The following is a 20,144-nucleotide window of genomic DNA, read 5'->3' as shown; positions in this document are numbered from 1 at the left end:
TTAAGTAGGTTTTTTTTTCAATGAAATTCCATATGGCAAAACACTAATTTTCTTTTTTAACCATCATGTTTCTTTTTTTTCTTCCTGCTCAAATTATAGATAAAAATGCATATACTGGTAAAGTAAGTAGGTGATATTTTTGTCATAATCCAAAATGTAAAAGATAACAGATATTTTCTTCAATTGGCCGTTTCTCACAATTATGTCTTAGTTAAGTAAAGTAGTAAAGTAGTAATATTTTTTCATGAAAAACAGCAAGTTTGTACTTTAAAAAGTTTTCTTTTTAAATGTATTTATATATCAAGCTGATGAAATTCCAAGCAAATGTAAGTACATGTGTTTTATCTCTGTGCATACCCACAATGCTTTACTAGTGATTTCTACTAGTGGTCTACTTAAACACTGCAGAGGAATTACTGGTATAGCTGGCACTAAGGCAGTACATGTGTGAATGTTAATATAACACCTAATACTTTCATAGGTTTCTGAGATGACATGAGATACATCATATCAATCATTATTACAGAGGTGTCGTTAGACTGCAGTTTCCATATAGAACCATTTGTGATCCTGAAGTGATCCATATCAGGGAGTAGATTCTACAATGTACATGGGTTTGATCACCAAATGTGTCACATGTGTCACCAAATGTGTCACTACTTATGGCTTCCTCCCACTGATCCTTATAGTCCAAGTGTTATATGTGACTACCCAATCAACAACACAGCATTGCTCTCTTACCCATTGACACTGGCAATGCTCAGCAATCTTGACATCAACCTTTCAGAAACATATTTCGTAGATCTTGCTAATTGTCTACACTAGCACTAGTACCCATTCCTTAATAATTTCTTTCCAAGTCACAAGAACATAGCCCAGAGCTTAGTCTTCATATTAAGGAAAATAAATGTATCACTATCAATGTATCAGGTAAGCCAGCTGCTGATGTACAGTTTGCCATATCCACACCCCACTGTTTGAGCTGACCCAGTTTGTTTTATAGTTGTACTTATAAAGTGACTATAGTGTAAGCAGACAATTAAATGGGGACTAACTATCAGGCAACCTTAGCTGCAGAGTAGAGACAGTAACACTGTCATGTCTTAGATCATAGCAAGGTTGTATGGTCTCCTTGGAGTGCCCTGATGACAAAAGTATAGAATTGGGGTCTATATTATAGTTCTATGCCGATGACTGCAAATTTTAGATGGGCTACCCACCAGCTTTAGTATAGGCAAATGTACTTTAACTCCTTCAGCGTCAATTGCGTATCTAATGCAATGACACTCTTACCTTCTTTGCCCGAACCCTGAAAGCGACTGTTTTGTTTTCTGTGCTATAGTTTTCTCTGGTATAGTATATGATCCTCCATGCTAAAAAAAAATAAAACAATAAAAAAGGGCACCGGATCGCTTGTGGACTACAAATCTCATGAGGGTGATTAGTGCAATAACCCACAAAAGTAAGTGCACCTGTGGTACGGTATAGGGAAATATGTATCTTACCGGTATATGTATCTTATATATTCGTTTTTATTGCTATTGTTTTGGTATATAAACCATATCTTATGTGTGTCTACTTTGCAGTGAATTATATACTGTCACGTGCAATATACATATATGTGTAATTCTATATATTGGATACATTTGCTAAGTGATATTTTTTTGTTAAATTTCTGCTTTTTTATCACTTGCCAGGCGAGGCAAGAAATCCATCTACATTACTTCTACATTTATCTGCCCATGTTCCCTTAAATGTAAACTAAACTATTCCAGTATGCTACTAACCCACTCATCTGGGTTAGTTTGCGCCATTTAACCTAATGGTGTTTTTGATATATATATTTTTTTATCAGTGAAGTATGATTCGTTTGATTATGCTGGCACTAAAAAAGTAACATTTCTCCCCTTTTTAGTGAATGGGATTTTTATTGAACCTTTTGCTGAAATCTGGATTTTAGGAATAATCTGGAATTATCAAGGAAATCAGGGATCTCATATAGATGAATTGGAGAAAAAAATCAAAGGTTTTAGTTTGTGAGGACATTGCCATAAAAGCTTAATCTCTTGTCGCACAAAGGTCATCTTTCCTTTAAAATGTGTTTATGATCCCTTTGTGTATTGTATTTTGCCACAAAAGCTCTTCTGCAGTCTTAAGGATGAAGGGGCAGGTCTATGGCTCTCATGGGGGTTTATTGCCCTCGCTGGCATAAGAATAGCGACAAGAGACCAAACTAGTGCCAATGTGACAAAAGCTGAGCCCCAAGGGCTTGCTTGAGCTGACTTTCATGTTGCACATAAATCTTGCAAGGAACAGGAATAATGAAAAAAAGGCTTCTCCTGAGGGCTCCATGATTTCTTTTAACAATTTCTTGGTCTCTTGATTTCTGCAGTCAGTGGTCCAGGAGAGATGATAACAAGAGGAGTGAGTAAATACTGAGTACCACTTTTTTTTTTATTTACATTAACCTCCATCCATACGTTTCTTTTTTTGTGAATGTGTCCCCTACAGGTGTGTGACTAACCAGGAGGACATGCAAGCATCTATAATACACACACATCTATACATAGAACGCAAACTTTGCATAAAACACGTATGAATTAATGAGCTGCCTAGAGAATACACTTCAGCACCCGCTTACCTCCAGCAGCTCTTATATTTGTTGCATCATTAGACGATCGGTTTACTGCACCTCATTGTAATATTATTATTTTTGTATTATTTCTGTTAATTTAAATAATAGCACCCCTATATTCAGAGATAAAGCTCGCACCTAATATAACAAGCACCTAAAATCAAGTTATCTCAACTACTAGATTGTAATTACAAAAAAGCTAGGCCTTCTTCTTTTTTCGCAACAGTATGTCTTTAATTTTTTTTTTATTCTCTTTATTTGTTCACCAATATGACAAAATGATATGGAAATCGACATACCGGTAAAGAACAGGATGCATGTATAGCAAATACAGAGTATGTTGTTCATATGATGCAAAAAAAACCAACACAATCCTGTTTTGACATAACAAATGCAGCGAATAATTTAATAATTAATAATAATTGTGAACATCGACCACTGTTTTCTACATTTTCCTTCAGTCATTGTCGACAATAAACAAAAAATAATAAACAAGATTAAGTCAATACTGATACCATGCCAGGTGTGCAGTTATTTATTGATTTATTGACTTTTAATTTTCCCCCAGGATGTCCTGTCACAGTCACCATCCCATCCCAAAAGATGATCTGATGCAAAAAGGTTTTTAAAGTGCTTCTTGGGTGGTTAGATGGGGCACCTATCAACAAGAACCTGCTTGCAGTACCAATACCAGTGTGTCTTAACTTGTGTTAATTTTGTGGTCGTATGTTGTCAAATTTAATATCATTGTTAATTTGTCCATACTAAATGTCCTCCCCAGCTTTTAATGATCCAGTCAATCCTGATACTGGTTTGACCCGGAGAACTCCAGGTGAAGCACTGCTTATCCAGTTCTCCGGGTCAACGCCTGAATCCTCTGGGTCGCGGGAGCGGGGGTCCCTGTACCTTGTCTCTGGAATTCCCTACCTATCTTATCAACTGAAATTTGGAAAATAAAAAACATGTTGTCCCAATTTTCAAGTTACTCATTTCACTGGCATCATAAACCTCAATAAGATCAAATCTCGCTTGCCAAAACAGTTCCTCACCTTCTGTCTCCATCTCCTTCAATCTCCCAATAGTCTGTAAGCTCACAAGAGCAGTATATTGTTCTCAATCTTTACCAGGGTTTTAGGTCAAGGACAACATTGTTTTTTCCTCTATGACCCACCTAGACATTTGCATGTGCATCAGACCTTAATAAGAATGGGATATAAGTGAGCACACATGGAGAAGCAAGCAGGAAACATGTCCCAAAATTAGGTCACCTTGAACGTTTTGTGTTGGAAAATCAACCATAGGGAATAGTGAGACATTTGAGGTTGAGGGGGAAAGAAACACGTGGAGATATAAACATGGACAGGACAAATGGGTGAAATGGACATTGGAAAGCAGAAAAATTAGGGTATGTGGTAAATGAAATTGACAGTATGGTCAAAAGAGACATAGGGTTAGAGGGAAAGTAAATGGTACAATGGAATGTAGATGGCAATACCAAGAGCAGTAATGGGTTCCAACTCGTCAGATGATGACCTAGACTCATTAAGCGAGTTTGAGTTGGTCATGTTGTGATGGAGTGGGATGTTTTGCAGTTACTGAAGTATACAGTATTGGTTGGTGTGGTGGGGAGTAGCATGTTCCTCTGAGGTGTATTGGTAAGATGTGGCTTGGTGGAGTGTGTATCTCTCATATGCTTTATTGAGATATATTGGCTGGGTAGAGCATTTAAGTCCTGCTTTTTCCAGTAAACTTAACTGAAGTTTCCAATTAGTTTTAATATTCCCCTTTGTGCACCTTAATATTCTGAGATTTTACTTGTACCATGAAAGAGCCATATATATAGACATCTTGACAGCCTGTTAAAGTACTCTCGAGACAACTGCCTAATCAACTCAAAGTCCTAAGCAGCAATCACTTAGTTATTCCTTTTCTGTCTCATGACAAAGGCAAAGGGATGGCCTGATGCCTTTGGCTTATTTACCTTAGTGAGTTAAAAAATTAATTACTGCTTGGAGCAAACTAGTATAGCTGTCCTGAACAGCCTTTTATTAGCACACCCCTTCATTAATTTCCACCAGCGGATTTGCTGTTAATGGTTCCCTGGTCCCAGTCAGCTAAAAAGCAGCATCTGTGCCATTGAGTAGAGAAGCCGAGGCCAAGGCAGGGTTAGGGATGAGGGGAGGAGAAAGATGCTATTTACAAATCAACCTTAATTAACATGATGACAGTCTTAGGGGACTCGCATCCCCAAGCCCACAGCAACAATCACATAGTTTACACTTCATCTCCGCTTTAACGGATGACACTGCTGTCAAAACTCTTTTTTGTTTTAACTCTTTCAGATTCATACAACCCATTTCATGAATATAAAGGTACTAAAAGGGTTAATATAATTCTATGTACACATGCATGTGTATCTTAGAATTATATTTGCTCTTGTATCTGTCCAACATTTTCTTTTCTTTTAATAGATAAAAAGATATTATGCATAATTGTCGAAATGGGATGTCAAGGATGTTTGAAGAAAACTAAAAACCAGTGAATTTATTAATTCAGCACCAAAAAAAATAGATATCTGTAGTTTAGTCTAACACTGAAGACTGGGGAACAATGAACTCACATTACTTACGCTTTTGGGTGGAATGTTCTATTAGTGACAACACATAGTCCCAGCCCCCACTGTGAAGTCCCCTAGGATCACCACAGTTTGGGAAGCCAAGCTCCTTGTTTGGTTCAGAACATATCATGGATTTAATCTCCAGTTAATTGGACACATTCCCTTCATCTTTCATGGGGTACAGGAAGGTGAGAGATTACTCTAACCAATTGTCTATGTAACACAAACACTCAAGTCCACCCTCATTTTTTTATTTGTTTTGTGATGATTCCTTGCCCAACCCCAGACATAGACAATTCATTATTGGAAGCCCTGAAGCAAGCATATTTCTACCAATACAAAAAATATACAAAAATAGAGGAACGCAACAACCTAAAAAGCATAAAAGCCATAAAAATTCAGATTTCGGGGTTGCTGCTAGAATAATAATAATGACCAATAAGTAGACAAAACAAATCAAGAAATCAACACATACAATGCAAATACCATTAAAAAAACTGCTATCTAAGGCATAAATATTGATGTTTCAGCCACACTTTATGACCATATATTGCTTAGCCTGCCACTGCAGGTCCAGACCAAGCCTTACTGGTGTCCAGGGGATGCTTTAAATTGCTTGAGAGTCTTATTTGGTTGAAAAAACAATGCAGTCCCATTGATTCAGCTCCTTGGTAAGCAATGTAGTCGTGAAAAATGAGCTAGGACTTGTCAAACTTGGAGTATATTGACGTATTGGCGGAATCCCCAATATTTATGCCTTGGATAGGTGTTTTTGAATGGTATTCACTGGGTATGCGCTCAATTATTGCTGTGTTTTGTATTTCTACCAGTAGCCTTTTTTCATCTCTCCAGTCTTTTATTGCTGTCTCGGCTTTTTATCTAATGTTGTATGACTCACACACATGTACAGACATTAGCAGACACTAAAATTACATTTATTATATGTAGTAATACATTTCTTCACGTCATTTGGACACCTTCATTTGACATGTCTATTAACTAATGTTGAAGTTGTCGATCCTGCTCGTTTGACAACTCTAGAAGCTAAGGATTTTTTTGAAGTTGCTGTCGAGTTGCAAATTCTCCCTTTGAATTTTGTCATGTTGCTTTGAACCCCTTTTCAGCTCTTCTGCCAACTGGATTTAAAGTTAATTTCCACGAATAGACGAGTTGCTATGCTTTTTACAGCACTTTGTGTTGACAGTTGACTCGACTTCTGTGAATAGCTGAGCTACTCAATTTTAGCCAACTGTTGACCTTGTTGAGCAACTTGACACAACTCACTCTGTGATTAGACCTATATATGTACATTTTGCAACTATGCTCTAATAGTTTTATAACTAATAATTGAATGGATTATTAACTTCACACAATACATTAATAAAAACTGTTTGTATGTTTTTGCTTGTTATAAGGCTGTAGATAGTGAGAAAGGAGGGTAGCAAGAATATTGAAATAGAGTCAGAATGAGAGAGAGAATGAATGGATTAATGTGTAGATGCATTGTGTGAATGGGAGAGAATAAATGAATTAATGTGTGGATGAATTGTGTGAATGAGTGAGAGAATTAATTAATTTCTGATAATGCATTAATGAATTTGTGTAAATAATTTGTGTGAAAGAGTGAAAGAATAAATTATTGTGTGAATAAATTGCATGAATGAAAGTGAATTAGTGAGTGACTGTAACAAAGATGTTGTACGCTGGGCTGTTTGGGGACAAAGATGGCACGTCCTATGTATGTGTGATTTGGGTGCTGGTCAGGTTCTATGTGGGCAGTGTGGATGCCAAGGGTGGCCTTTGGGGTGTGCAACCTGTGACCTATGCCTGTTATTAAGGGGGTTTTATCTATACGTTAAATTAGTTTTTATGTGAATTCCAATTGATCTAAAAGTGCAAAGCTGGGTTTTTGTCTTATTCTGTCGATCCATATCTGCTATGCTATTTCTTTCATACATTATTTGTATGTCTTATTCAGTTGATCAATACCTGGAGTGCTGTTTCCATGTGTTTATTTATGTGTTGTTTATTTATCTATACCTTCAGTGCTGAGTTTACATGTGATTTCCAGTTGATCTATACCTGCAATTTTGGGTTTGTGTGTTCTGTTGATCTATACCTGCAATGCTATGTTTCCATACTTTATTTATGTATACCTGCAAATACAGGGTTTGTATGTCTTATTCAGTTGCACGTGCTGTTTCCATGTATTGTTTATTTGAGCTATACCTGAACTACAGGGATTAAGTAAAAGAGAGGTGTGGCTTAGTGAATGAGGGGACACTGGGATGATTACGGGGGAGAGGACCTCTCAATGTCACGGTGCAGTCAGAAGGAGGGAAGACTGTACTGACTTCCCCTAAGACAGTCTTCCCCTAATCTGCAGTCAGTGTGGCAAATTTTTTTTTTTTGGTGTGGTAGCGGAATATATTGACAACGGGGTCTAATATTTATATATATTGGCAGCAGGGCTAATATTAATATATATTGGCTGCAGGGGCTAATGTTAATATATATCGGCAGCAGGGTGGAATATTAATATATATTGTCAGCAGGGTGTAATATTAATATATATTGGCAGCAGTGTATAATATTAATATATATCGGCAGCAGGGTCTGATATTGATATCTATACTGGCAGCAGGGGCTAACATTTATATATATTGGCAGCAGGGGCTAATATTAATATATATTGGCTGCAGGGGCTAATGTTAATATATATCAGAAGCAGGGTCTAATATTTATATATATCGGCAGCAGGGTCTAATATTTATATATATTGGCAGCAGGGTCTAATGTTTATATATATCGGCAGTAGGATCTAATATTAAAGAATGAAAAATAACTGCCAGTTCAGCTGTTATTTTTAAATCAAGGTCTTTACTTCAAAGAGATAACTACATATTATGTAGTTAAAAATGCATGTCTAACGCATATATATATATATATATATATAGTGTATATGTAGCATTTTATAATTGCCCCCCCTACTTTGGTCCCTTTCCCCCCATTTCCCCCCCTAAATATGAAAGCTGGACAAGCCACTGGTGGTGACAAAAGTGTAGTAAATGTATTTTTATATGCTGGAAATAACTTTTGTAAAGAGAGTGACAGGTATTTGTTGCGACGAGTAAGACATGAATGCAATATATAATTAGTTGTATGACTCTTGCCCATTACAACCCATTCAGATCCTGTGTCCATACTTCCTACTGCAGGTGTGATAGCAAGGGGTGAAGCTTTTGAAGCTTCTTTTCACACCTGTTCAAGAGGATGCCGAGCCACCACCTGTTTTATTCACAGACTTGGGGATTGCTTCACTAAATGTTAACCGCTTTGTGCAAGCTCAGGTTAGTTGCATTAAATGAAACAAATCAAGTGTTCCCCATGGTCCATTCAGATTCTGTAGAACATGGTGGGCTTCCACTAAAAAAGGAAACACAGATATTAACACTGCACATATACATTTCCATGTGTGTCATGTATTTAAGTCCTGCAACAGATACATAACAAAGAAATACAAGATCCCATGGTATGGAGTAACTTGTATTTTTGTTCCTACAGTAGGGTGCAGAAGAGAACTGCACACAAATATGTTAATGTTAGGATGGTGAATACTTGCTGGTATTCTAGACTGGGAATGGACTTTATCATTAGCGTAGAAGATTGTCAAATAATTTGTTTTCCAGGAGCTGCTGGTGTGATCTTACAACAACACAGAAGCTTGTGCCCTGTACCCCAGATGGACATGAGCAGACAACTAGACCTCTAGAGCTACTTGCATTAATAAATAAATAAAGTCCTTCATTCATTGATCTTACACATATATTATGAATAAAATAACAACCACCAACTCAGGGGAGAAAATAATTAATAGCCATATAGAAACACTATTTTTATCTGATGGTGTGGACTTATTTTTTTGGCATTAGTGTTTTGGCTAAATGGGAGGTCGGTTTGCGCAAAGAAGATTCTTGTGGTCATTGCACTCCAAGTGACCTTTCCTGTGGTGTTAAAGCCTTTCACGGCCATTATTTGGAAGTCAGTAAAAATCTAAAAAAAAATACATAACCAGAGCTTTAAATTGTTGTTTTCTGAATTTAGATTTAGGTACCCCGTAGCTTACTACTCTATATTCCTTTTCAATGAGGATATTTATGACCTTGCCAATAATGTGAAAGCAAAACAAGTGACATTTCCTCAAAGGCCTATGTAGAGCAATGGCAGTTCACAGTTAAAGTGTGTCCTCTGAACAATCAAGTAATTAAAGCATAACATTTTCTGCCTCCTCCTGCATCAGCATGGTTCTCAAATATTCTAGCATATTGTCTTATCCGGCAATAAATCTGACATGTGGAAGCAAGTCGATTGTGAATTTAAACATCCTTAGCAGCACTTATCCTATTGTTGCATGAAAATCAGGATCGAGGACTAAATTGTATGTTATAAGAGGCCAGTGTTAGCATGAGGGATCGGTATGTTGGCAGTTGGAAAGTTATAGGCTGCCAATACTTCATTTTTCAATCGACTTACACAAAATGAGAAAGTGTCTTGGAACGCCACATAAACCATGATTTACAATACTATACCATACAATGCTTACATTTAAATACGTACATGAGTTCTTGACATTACCAAGCCTTGTGTTTTATGCTTCTAATAAGGTTCTGCGTTTATGAGATATGGGGGCTGTGTGAAAAGCTATGCACACAATAGCTTAGACTTTTACCTGCACACCTTGTCACCATAGTGTGTATGTATAAAGTACTGCAGTGATATATAATGTATGATAATATTGCTGTTCAGCTGCAGGATATTCCAAATGTTCTTGCTATTCACTTGGGTTAAAGTTGCAAATGCCTTCGGGATGACAAGTAGAACAGGCCATGGCAATAAGCACACATCGGCCAGCCAGTTCAAGATCACCTGGCAAAGCCAGTGTGGTTTGCGAGAGGCATTCTCAAAGGATTAACCACAAAGCACTGGATTATTGGCTCTGCAGCTGCACCGCTCCTCAACAGTGAAAGCGTGTGTGCACAGTAAAGGGATTTCATTCACCCCCTGCATGCTATAATCTCTATAAACTACATTTAGCCTCTGTTGTGAAGCCACAGGGTCTCTGTATCTAAACAAACATTATTTTCCAGACAAGAAAGGAAGATGCTGATCTCACAAAAAAATGAAAATGCCAATATCCATGTGATGTTGACTATATAGCATCCCCTGTTTGTTTATATAATTCCGCTAGGTTGGGTCTTGTTAGGGAAAGACTATGGCATATTTCATTGCACTCTCCATGTTGCGTTGTGAAGAAAAGCTCTATTCCTCTCTTCCCAAAATTAGTGCAATTTGCTCCTCTGTGGCGACTTGCTTCCAGTGAAGTGTTTTTAATGGAATGGAATTGCGGATCTGTGAGGTAAATAAGGGCTTCCCCTTTCTTACTTCCTGTCACCCAACCTAAAAGAAGAAATAAATATGCATGGTGAGTGATCTGAACCATCAGAGAAACAATAAGGCTTCAAGATTCATGCTAGACACAAAAGTGATGTCAAATATCTTGTGGGACTTTCGTCTATGATGGGGGGCCCCTTGTTGCCACATCTTACCCATATACCTCGAAGGCAAAAGTGTCAAACTCCAGTGGCTTCAGACACACTATGTTCTCAGAAGAGTATTATTTAGCATACTGACAGAGCAAATATTCATCAAAATACCACCTTTTGAGAACAAAAAAACTGTTACACTGTTAAAAATTCGACTTTAAAAAAACATTGTTTAAAAGAAAGGATATGGAAAATACATAAAACCTGAGTATTAAATATACACAATGGAAACTAAAGATTATGTGTCCTCGGCATAGGTATATTTTAGCAGTATTTTGTCAAGATTATAATATATTATGATTCACTTTGGTGGAAAGTGGAAATGTGCCATTAAGTCAAAGATTGTTTTAATAACAGTCCACTATAGCAAACAAATATATATATAACAAAACTGTAAAGCTGTCGACAAGTCAAACACTATAAGTATTTTAGGAGATATGTGCCCTGCGCAGTACTAGGTATGTGGTAACTATGCCCTACCACAACTTCGTTTTTAGAGGTGGGGTTCCTCTAACCTTGGAGATCCTTAATGTAATCTTTAGGAGACTATCAGTTCTCAATGGTTCCCAAAGGCTTCTTGGTGAGCAAATTGTCCCTTTAAAGCTGGCACTAATGGCATCTGTTGCTAATGGCTTTGGTAATGGCTTCAATAATACAATTGATGTTTATTATTACATCATGGGCTATTTACTACAACTGCACATAAATGCAGGGCTATTTCATGCACGGGCAAGTAAATGTTTTTAAGAGATTGACAAATACGTCTCAAAAGAGGATTCATACATGCCTTAACAGAGCTTGGGGGATTCATGCTATGCAACTGGTATCCAAAAGGGCAATTTAAATCAGATACCTAACATTTTCGCATGATGGTGGTCAGCCTTTAGTAAATCTCAATGCATACTGTAACAAAGCTAAACAAGATTATATGATCAGCTTTGCGCAAATACAGGTTCACAAAGGTTTATGGCAGCTAGCTAATTACAACAAGGGTCATTGAGTATTCTGCATGGCTTTCACAACCATGTAGTTACCTTGTAAATCCACTACAATGTCTGAGCGACCTGAAAACTCATACGCAAAATGTCCAAGTGCCAACCCATATTTAGTGGCTTCATATTGCATTTTCACAATTTCCTTGTTATTAGATAATTTTACAAATTCTCCAAGAACATACGGCTCCATTGTGACGCATCCCTCAATTATTCCATCTTCCAAAATCTAAATAAATGAAACGTGTTAACAGTATATCAAGGTATAATAGGAGAAATGTCACACCTTTTTCCCAGACCCAAATACCTAGGAGCTCGGAATGTTTGCCGGTTCTGAGTGCATCATAGTGTTATGCAGCCTTCAAAGGCCTTCGAATGGTGCTAGTCAGTGGTACACCCAGCAAGGTATTTATGTTTGATGCTACCCTAGGACCAACCCCCTTCTTGGTCATCATGCTTACTTTCGAGCATTTTAATATTATGTGAAATACTGTCAATTCCGCCTCTTAAGGACGTACAATATATTCACATTGCTATATATATATAAAACAGCATAAACCAAAACTACATAAACATTAACAATTATAAAAAAGTTAATCTGGATTTTTATTACATAATAGTGTTTGTGTATATGGACTATCAGTGGATGCATGCCTACACAAACCCTGCTAATATGTATTTATTTTCCTTTGGATGGTTGAGGGATTGAAATGGTGAGGAAGGCTGCCGGGATGTACCGTATTGGCCCGAATATAGGCCGCACTTTTGTCCCCCACTTTAAGTCTTTAAAGACATGCAGTCCCGGGCACCGAGCAGGCAGCGGGGTTAGGATACAGATCCCCCGCAGCGGGGTTAGGATACAGATCCCCCGCAGCGGTGCAAGGGACCTGCATCCTACTCTCAGATACGCTCAGACAGCCTCTCCTGCCAGCACTTCCCACGGGGGGAGTAACGGCACGGGAGATTGTCTAAGCGCATCGCGCAGACGTTCACCGGCAGCAGCGATGCGCGTAAACATGCTCACATCGTCGCTGCCGGTGAACGTCTGCGCGAACAATCTTCCTTGCCGGTACTTCCCACGGTGCGTAGATGCGTAGATGTCCCCCGCAAGACCCCGTGGAGTCTGCACCGGTAAGTCTGGTGGGGGGGGGCATCTTGGGGACAGAGTGGCAGCATATCTGGGGGGGGGTAGAATGGCAGCATATCTCGGAGGGGGGATAGAGTGGCAGCATATCTCGGGGGGTACATCTTCGGGACAAAGTGGCAGCATATCTCGGGGGGGGCAGAAACTTTTTTCTTTAAAAAAGCACCTAACTTTTAGGGTGCGGCCTATATTTGGGTGCGGCCTATATTTGGGTGCGGCCTATATCCGAGCCAATACGGTATGTGGGGGAATTGAAAGGTTTGTTAAGGATACTTGTTAAGTGTTACTCTAATATTCATACCAGCAGCAAGGAGGAGGGTATGTAAAATAACTGAGTGGGGATATTCATCTCATATAGCCTTTTGTTGAATTCATTCACGTAGTACTGAGCAGTCATTTGTCTCTCAACATCTTTAAAATGGTGGAGTATATTCCTTTGCTCTTTGTATTCCTTCCCAATGTATCTGAAACATAGAGAATGGGAGATTATTCTTTGGGTTTTTAAATGATGTTTGACGATGTGTTACATATAATCAGGGACAAGCACAGTTTCCATTACAAGGCCTTTAGAAGTCATTGTTGCGTATAGAGCATTCATTTGCGTGTCCATTACAAAGCTTAGAGGAGCATATCCTATACATGATATTCTACATTCTGTCTTCTACTTTACTAATGGTTTTGTAATTTTCAGAAACTCATTCTATTAGTAGAGGATACACCTTGTGTCACAGGCACTGACAATATTTATATTCATATTTCAGGAATACAAAAGGATTTGCAACAGAGTGACTTCACTGAACGCCTGTATTACTCTGTTGGGTGGTAGACTGCATGTTGGATGCAGTGCAGTGCTTGGTTTCTTCTATTTTTGCATATATATCACACTTAAATGTTTCAGGTCATCAAACTAATTTTAATATTGGAGAAAGATAACCTGAGTAAAGACAAAATCCAGTTTTGGATTAATGATTTCATGTATACAAAGAAAAAAAAGCTATGGAACCATATTTGGCCCTTTGTGAAAAAATAATTACCCCCTTAGCTAATAAATCAACCAATTAACCACATGTAATTGTTAATTGAGTTCAATTTCACTAGACACACCCAGGCATGTTTACTGCCAGCCCTGTTGAATCTAAACATCAATTAAATAGAACATGTCTTGCAAAGTGAAGTAGGCCAAAGGGTCTCAAAAAGCCGCACGTGTTGCCATGATCTAAAGAAATTCAAGAACAGATGAGAAACAAAGTCATTGACATCTATCAATCTGTAAAGGGTTACAAACACATGCCTAAGGCTTTGGGTCTCTAGTGAACCATGGTGACAGCCATTATCTACGAATGGAGAAAACCTGGAACAGTGGTGAGCCTTCTCACGTGTAGCCAACCTACCAAAATTCCTTCAAAAGTGCATTGATGACTCTTCCAGGAGATTCCAAAGAGCCCAGACTAACATGTAAAGAACTGCAGGCATGACTTGCCTCAAACTGTTCCAAACTAATAAAATAAATTGTGAAAAAATGGTTGTAGGGTGAAAATCAATGCTGACCAAAAAGAACACATGGGCTCCTCTCACATTTGCCAAAAAATATTTTGGGATAATATTCTCTGGACTGACAAGTCAAAAGTGGAATCAAACATGGTGGTGGTAGTATGAGGCTCTGGGGGCTGCTTTTGCTGCTTCAGAACCTGGGCGACTGGACCTAATTAATGGAATCATGAATTCTGTCTTCTACAAAAAAAAACCTGAATGAGAATGTCCGGCCATCAGCTCATGACCTAAAGCTCAAGCACAGTTGGGTTATGCAGCAGGACAATGATCCGACGCACACAAACAAGTCCACCTCTGAGTGGCACAAAAACAAAATGAAGGTTTTGAAGTGGCCTAGTCAAAGTCCTGACTTGAATCTGATTAAGATGGAGTGGCAGTATTCACCACACTATCTCAATCAGATTCAAGCAGTTGATGACTGAATCAAAACAATTCTGGGCCAGTTTAATTGCAGTTCTTGCCGCTAAGGGTGGCAAAAACAGTTATTAGGTTTAGGGAGCAATTACTTATTCACATGGGTAATATAATCATGTAAAAGCTGCATTTTGTGTTTACTCGTGTCGTCTTTGTCTTAATTAAGTGTTTCAGATCATCCAACTAATTTTAAATTGACAAATTAAGCAAATGTAATTGACAAATTAAGCAAATGTAATTGACAATTAAGCAAAAATAGGAGACATGTTCAGATGCTTAAAAGATTATTGGTACCAAAGCCTTACCACCAAGCAGCTACATTACCACAAGGCAGATACATATATTTAAAGATGCATCCATAATAAGTAAATATCAGCAATAATAATGCATTATTTAATGACAATTTAAGAACAATATGCAAATTCATAGAGCTGCTGAGAAGAAAAAAATATACCTTCCCAAAGTTTCCTCCTGGTGTAGACAGTGTACCCAGAAAGCATTTCTCTGATGGCCTTTTTTTGTAACTTTTACATATTTACCAAAATACACACAGGTTTCGTGGGCAGTCCATAACTCAGACTTCTTGGAGAATTTCAGGAGCATAGCATCTGAACAAAACCAATAAATGTGACAATAGAGATACAGTGATATCTATGTGTAATAATTCTGGAGATACAAAATGGACACAAGCCTTTGCAATTCACATATATTACAATCATATATATTACAATTCGAAAAATCCATTCTTAGTGGATACTGTAAGAGGTTTCAAAGCATTCTGAATCAGCTGGATTGGCATGGGGAATAGAAATGCTGAAAGGTAGTTTAGAAATTTGATGAAAACACTGTACAAAGGTTACACCTTGTATATAGAGATTATTAAATAACAATACAATATTAAGACACTAAGACATGCACTTCAGTGTAGCCAACAGCCAAAAGGCTGCCCATCTATATGAAATGTATGTGTGTATGTGTATGTACATATATATATATATCATACATATGTATGTAAATATTTACATACATGTACCATGAGATCATCAATGGTTTTTTTCTTATTGGTACCATGGGGATAGCTTAACAGAAGAGATACAAATGATTGTGTCCTCAATTGCAACACACTGCCTTACCTCCTGTGTTTGATGTTAGGGGACATACAGTAAAGTAACTAATTAAGTTCCACTATAACACAGTCCCCATCAGTCAGTTGGGGAGAGCACTAAATTCATCTTAGTTATGAAATTAAGCCTAAAAGGCTTGTTTTTAAGGAAGGCAAAGGAGGAACAAACCAGCCATTGGACTTTTCTTTGGGTTTAAAGTCTATATTTTCTCTACACAATGTGAACAATTAGATAAGTTGTACATAGTGTGAATAAAGTTTCACACAGTGTCAGTATTGGGTTTCTCCCCAGGGGTTCTGTGCAGTGTGAAATTGTCTTTTTAGTACTTTTTGGTGAAGAGCTACCAGCAGCTGCTACATATTAAAAATGCATGGAGTGTGGACAACTTTTGCATTGAGAAGATTAATGACTTGCGTCAAATATTTTAACATCCTATAAATGCTGATAAAAAGAACATACTGTAGGTGTGTATTATCATGGAAAAAAAGGAGTGAGTGCAAATAAAATTAATGTACATACAAAAATGTTCATAAGGCAGTAGCGAAACAGACTATAAGTAATTAGAAACTGTGAGTTGTTTTGGTTATTATCATTGGGTATTATATAGGCAGTATTTTGTTACACCGCACTGTCCCAAGCAGGACATGCAGTAGAGCCTCCCTCTCTTCCTCCTTCCAGATCAACTGTGTCAATCCAGAGAGGGTGGGCTTTGGACTGCACCCAGAAAATACTGGAAAGCAGGGCTACCCTGGGGTATTTCAGGCCTATTGAGTACCTTACCAGGGATACTCCATCACTCGACATCAGAAGGACAGTCTGCAATGAGGCATGTGTCCCAGGATGGGGTTAAGCCACCTCCAAGCTCACCTGCAGCAGGTCATGGAATTATTGATGTCCTGGGACAATAGGAGCCAATAGAGTCTGAGGCTAATCCCTTCTAATGTCCATCATATCTGCTTTCTTATCAAATGAACCAAGGTAATAATAATTGCATAAACAAGTTCATAATAAATGTGTACATTAATAGCCCATTTCTACATATTAAAAATAGAAGAAATATTTTTTTATGCAGTTTATGTGCATAAACAGTATTAGAATGTAGAAAACACTGTGGTTGCATTATAGCATTTTATGAATAGAAACCTAACAGATAACAGGAAACATAAAGAGAAGCAAAAAAAAAAATGTACCACAGTTTAATACTCACTGTATGTTTTTTCCCGTGGTAATGCCTCAAGTCTTTCAGTACCACCCAGCCTTTCCAGAATCCAATCACTGTCAACACCTGAAAGAAGTTTCTCACAGTCTGTGGCATCTAATGAAGGTTGTTTACGTATCAGAGCAAACGAGCCTCTACTGGAGACTGATTCAGATATGCTTCCAGAAAATTGTGCTGACATTGCCCAAGAGCTGGATCCGTAGCTGCTACTTAGCTTATCTTCTTCCTCCTCAGTAGTTACGCACAAAAAATCAGCATCTGCTGGCAATACACTTAGAGGGTCAGCTCCAGAGTCTAAACTACTGGCAGTGTTCTGTAGCCACAGTGACTTTTTACTTGAGGAACTATCCACAGATCGTTGTTGCTTAATGACATTAAAATCACTGCCAGTCAGTAAGTCAGGATTTTGATATCTATCTTTGTCCTGATTTGTAAATGAAACTGGAGACTCCGTGAACAAGCCTTCATGTGTACCTATATCATCTGTGACATCTTTTGTCTCGCCTTCTGGGTCTATTCCCCAATTTGCCATGTGCCCAATATCACCACCTACATCAGGTGGGTGACTAATACAGTCAGTTGCAGATTCTGTTTCAGCACATCGATCGACAATTTCATAGTATTCAGCATTTGAAGTTTGGCCATAAACATCAGGCATATTACCAAGTAAAGACCTAGAAGCATCTGATTCACTTCTAACCAGAGGCGATGGACTATTTTGATTAAAGCCCTCTTCCCCTTCATGGACAGATAAGTCCTGAATTGGTAAATCTTGTTCATCCTTATTTTGTCCTGAACCTGAATCAGATTTTGTGATTGCACTGGTGTTATTCATTTTATCTGTCTCTTCACTGTCCTCTTTAACTAGCTCACTGTCATTAGTGACATTTAATGATTCCCAGCTGGAAGAGGAATTTGACACATTGTACCATGAACTAGACGTAGAATTACCACTCTCTTGCATCTTTCCCAATGACTTTCTGTTTGTACCATCCAAAGAATGGGTCAATGCATTGGAGCGCACAAGTTTCCTTCTCCGGCCATGTGTGCCACTGGATAGGTCACTGCCTCCAGTTGTAGGACAGCTGCTATCTTCTGCTGTACTAATAGTGTGTGTTTTTAGAGCAGTCACACAAGCTCCTGGTTCTACATCTGTGGCTTTGTGATTTCTGCAGGAACTCTCAAATGCTTCACACACTGATCTGTGATGCTGGGAAAACATTTCCAACACTTTACTGAATTTTACATTCCCAGTCAAAATAGTTTTCTTCGCACAGTCTCTGTAGCTGTCAGGCACATATGAATGGTCATCTGAGGTTGCAAAAGGTTGAACCTGTAGGCACTCTTTAACAGAACCTACCAAAGACATGATGTCATTGGCAAGATTACCTTTATCTTGTTTGTCTGTTAACATACTATATTTGGCTAGTTTCTCCATGGCCTCACCACATAGCAAGCTCACATCTTTAGCGGGAACACTGTCCATTTGAAGCCAAGTATGGATATTTGCTAGACAAAAAGCTGCTTTAACAAAGCTGTGTAATTCCTGTTTGCTTGTTACAAGGTCTCCTGATTTCTTGGTGAGAAGACCGATCTCAAATGATTCCTTTGCTTCAGAAAGGTAAAGAGGTTTTTTTCCCATAAGACAATCCTTTGAAAGACTGTAGGATAATAAGCATGTTCCTCTGATGTTCTAGAGACCAAACAAAATAATTTTTTTAGCATAATGTTCTAAAGGCTGTCAAGAACAAAAATATATATCCATTATTAGAAGTAAAGGGCAGCCTCACAGACTATATCGACAGTACCACCTAGATCTTAACTTTAACAACAACTCTTCATTGTAGAAGGCCAGATGTTTTGTTTGGCAAGAATGTTCTTCATAAAATCATGTCAATTAATATTAATAATTTCATTTTAGTATAGACCAACAGGGTACCCCAAAGTATTCCTTAATTAAATTAACTTGCAGTTGACACTAACCTTAACTAGAAGCAGAAGCTTTGCAATAACCTCACTGAGCTTCTGAAGAGCCAACCCGGTGGTGGAGTACCTTATTCATCTTTAATTAGTAAAGTTGCATCTTGACCTCTGCTTGGGTAGGCCAATTATCTATATCCTATTACCGCTTTACTGGTTTCTCTTGATAAGAAAAATGGATGCATACTATAAACCATTCTAAAGGCATCCATTTCAACTAACCATTCATATTTTTTGTAATAGATGTAAACAGATTTAAACACATTTTATGCATATATATGCTCCCCTCCTCAATATTTATATCACTCATCTTTTTTGTATGCTTATATGTTAAAAAAATTGTTTTGTTGCATCACTTATAGTTCACAAAAAAGCATTAATGGCCCCTGCTTTAAATAATAATAAAATCTCACTTCTTTCTAAAGAGGAATTTCCACCATTTTTTATTACTAATATCACCTTATATCTGAGTTTTCAGAAATATGGTGCTGTTTTAAAAATCGGTTCTAGTTTTTGCATAATTTTCTTGCTATTTATCTGCTTGACCAATCTACCAAGCACAATGACTCCTTATACTACTTAGTCTATACCTATTGGAAAAGTTAAAATACAACTAAAAGAGCATCAATTTCTACTCTAAAATCCCATGTAATACAATTATTTTACAAAATAACACGAGGTTCCATGTAAACTCTGCAATTTCAATTTTACATTAATTGTGGGTACATATTATACCAGGGGCGTCCAACCTGCGGCCCTCCAGCTGTTGCAGGACTACATCTCCCATAATGCTCTTTCAGCTAAGGGGCTGGCTGAGGAGGATGGGAGATGTAGTCCTGCAGCAGCTGGAGGGCCGCAGGTTGGA

The 20,144-nt window shown here is 37.9% G+C and overlaps 1 protein-coding gene across 1 annotated transcript in view; it reads right to left on the bottom strand.

Annotated features, from left to right (window-relative positions):
- Nucleotides 1–10,461: 10,461 nt before the first annotated feature.
- The window catches only part of LOC149289344 (alpha-protein kinase 1-like), a 34,335-nt gene continuing 24,652 nt past the window's right edge, over nt 10,462–20,144 (bottom strand). The window contains exons 9-13 of the mRNA XM_089490732.1: nt 17,288–18,992; nt 15,411–15,564; nt 13,293–13,455; nt 11,890–12,076; nt 10,462–10,709 (exon numbers count right to left, since the gene is read on the bottom strand). Of these exons, the coding sequence (XP_089346858.1) occupies nt 10,462–10,709; nt 11,890–12,076; nt 13,293–13,455; nt 15,411–15,564; nt 17,288–18,992 (2,457 nt within the window). The remainder of the gene's footprint in view (nt 10,710–11,889; nt 12,077–13,292; nt 13,456–15,410; nt 15,565–17,287; nt 18,993–20,144) is intronic.

Source organism: Sceloporus occidentalis, unplaced genomic scaffold, assembly GCF_023333645.1.
Source record: "Sceloporus occidentalis isolate IW3139 unplaced genomic scaffold, rSceOcc1.0.p SCAF_46, whole genome shotgun sequence".
NCBI classification, from domain to species: Eukaryota; Metazoa; Chordata; class Lepidosauria; order Squamata; family Phrynosomatidae; genus Sceloporus; species Sceloporus occidentalis.
This window is presented reverse-complemented; position numbering and strand designations above follow the sequence as displayed.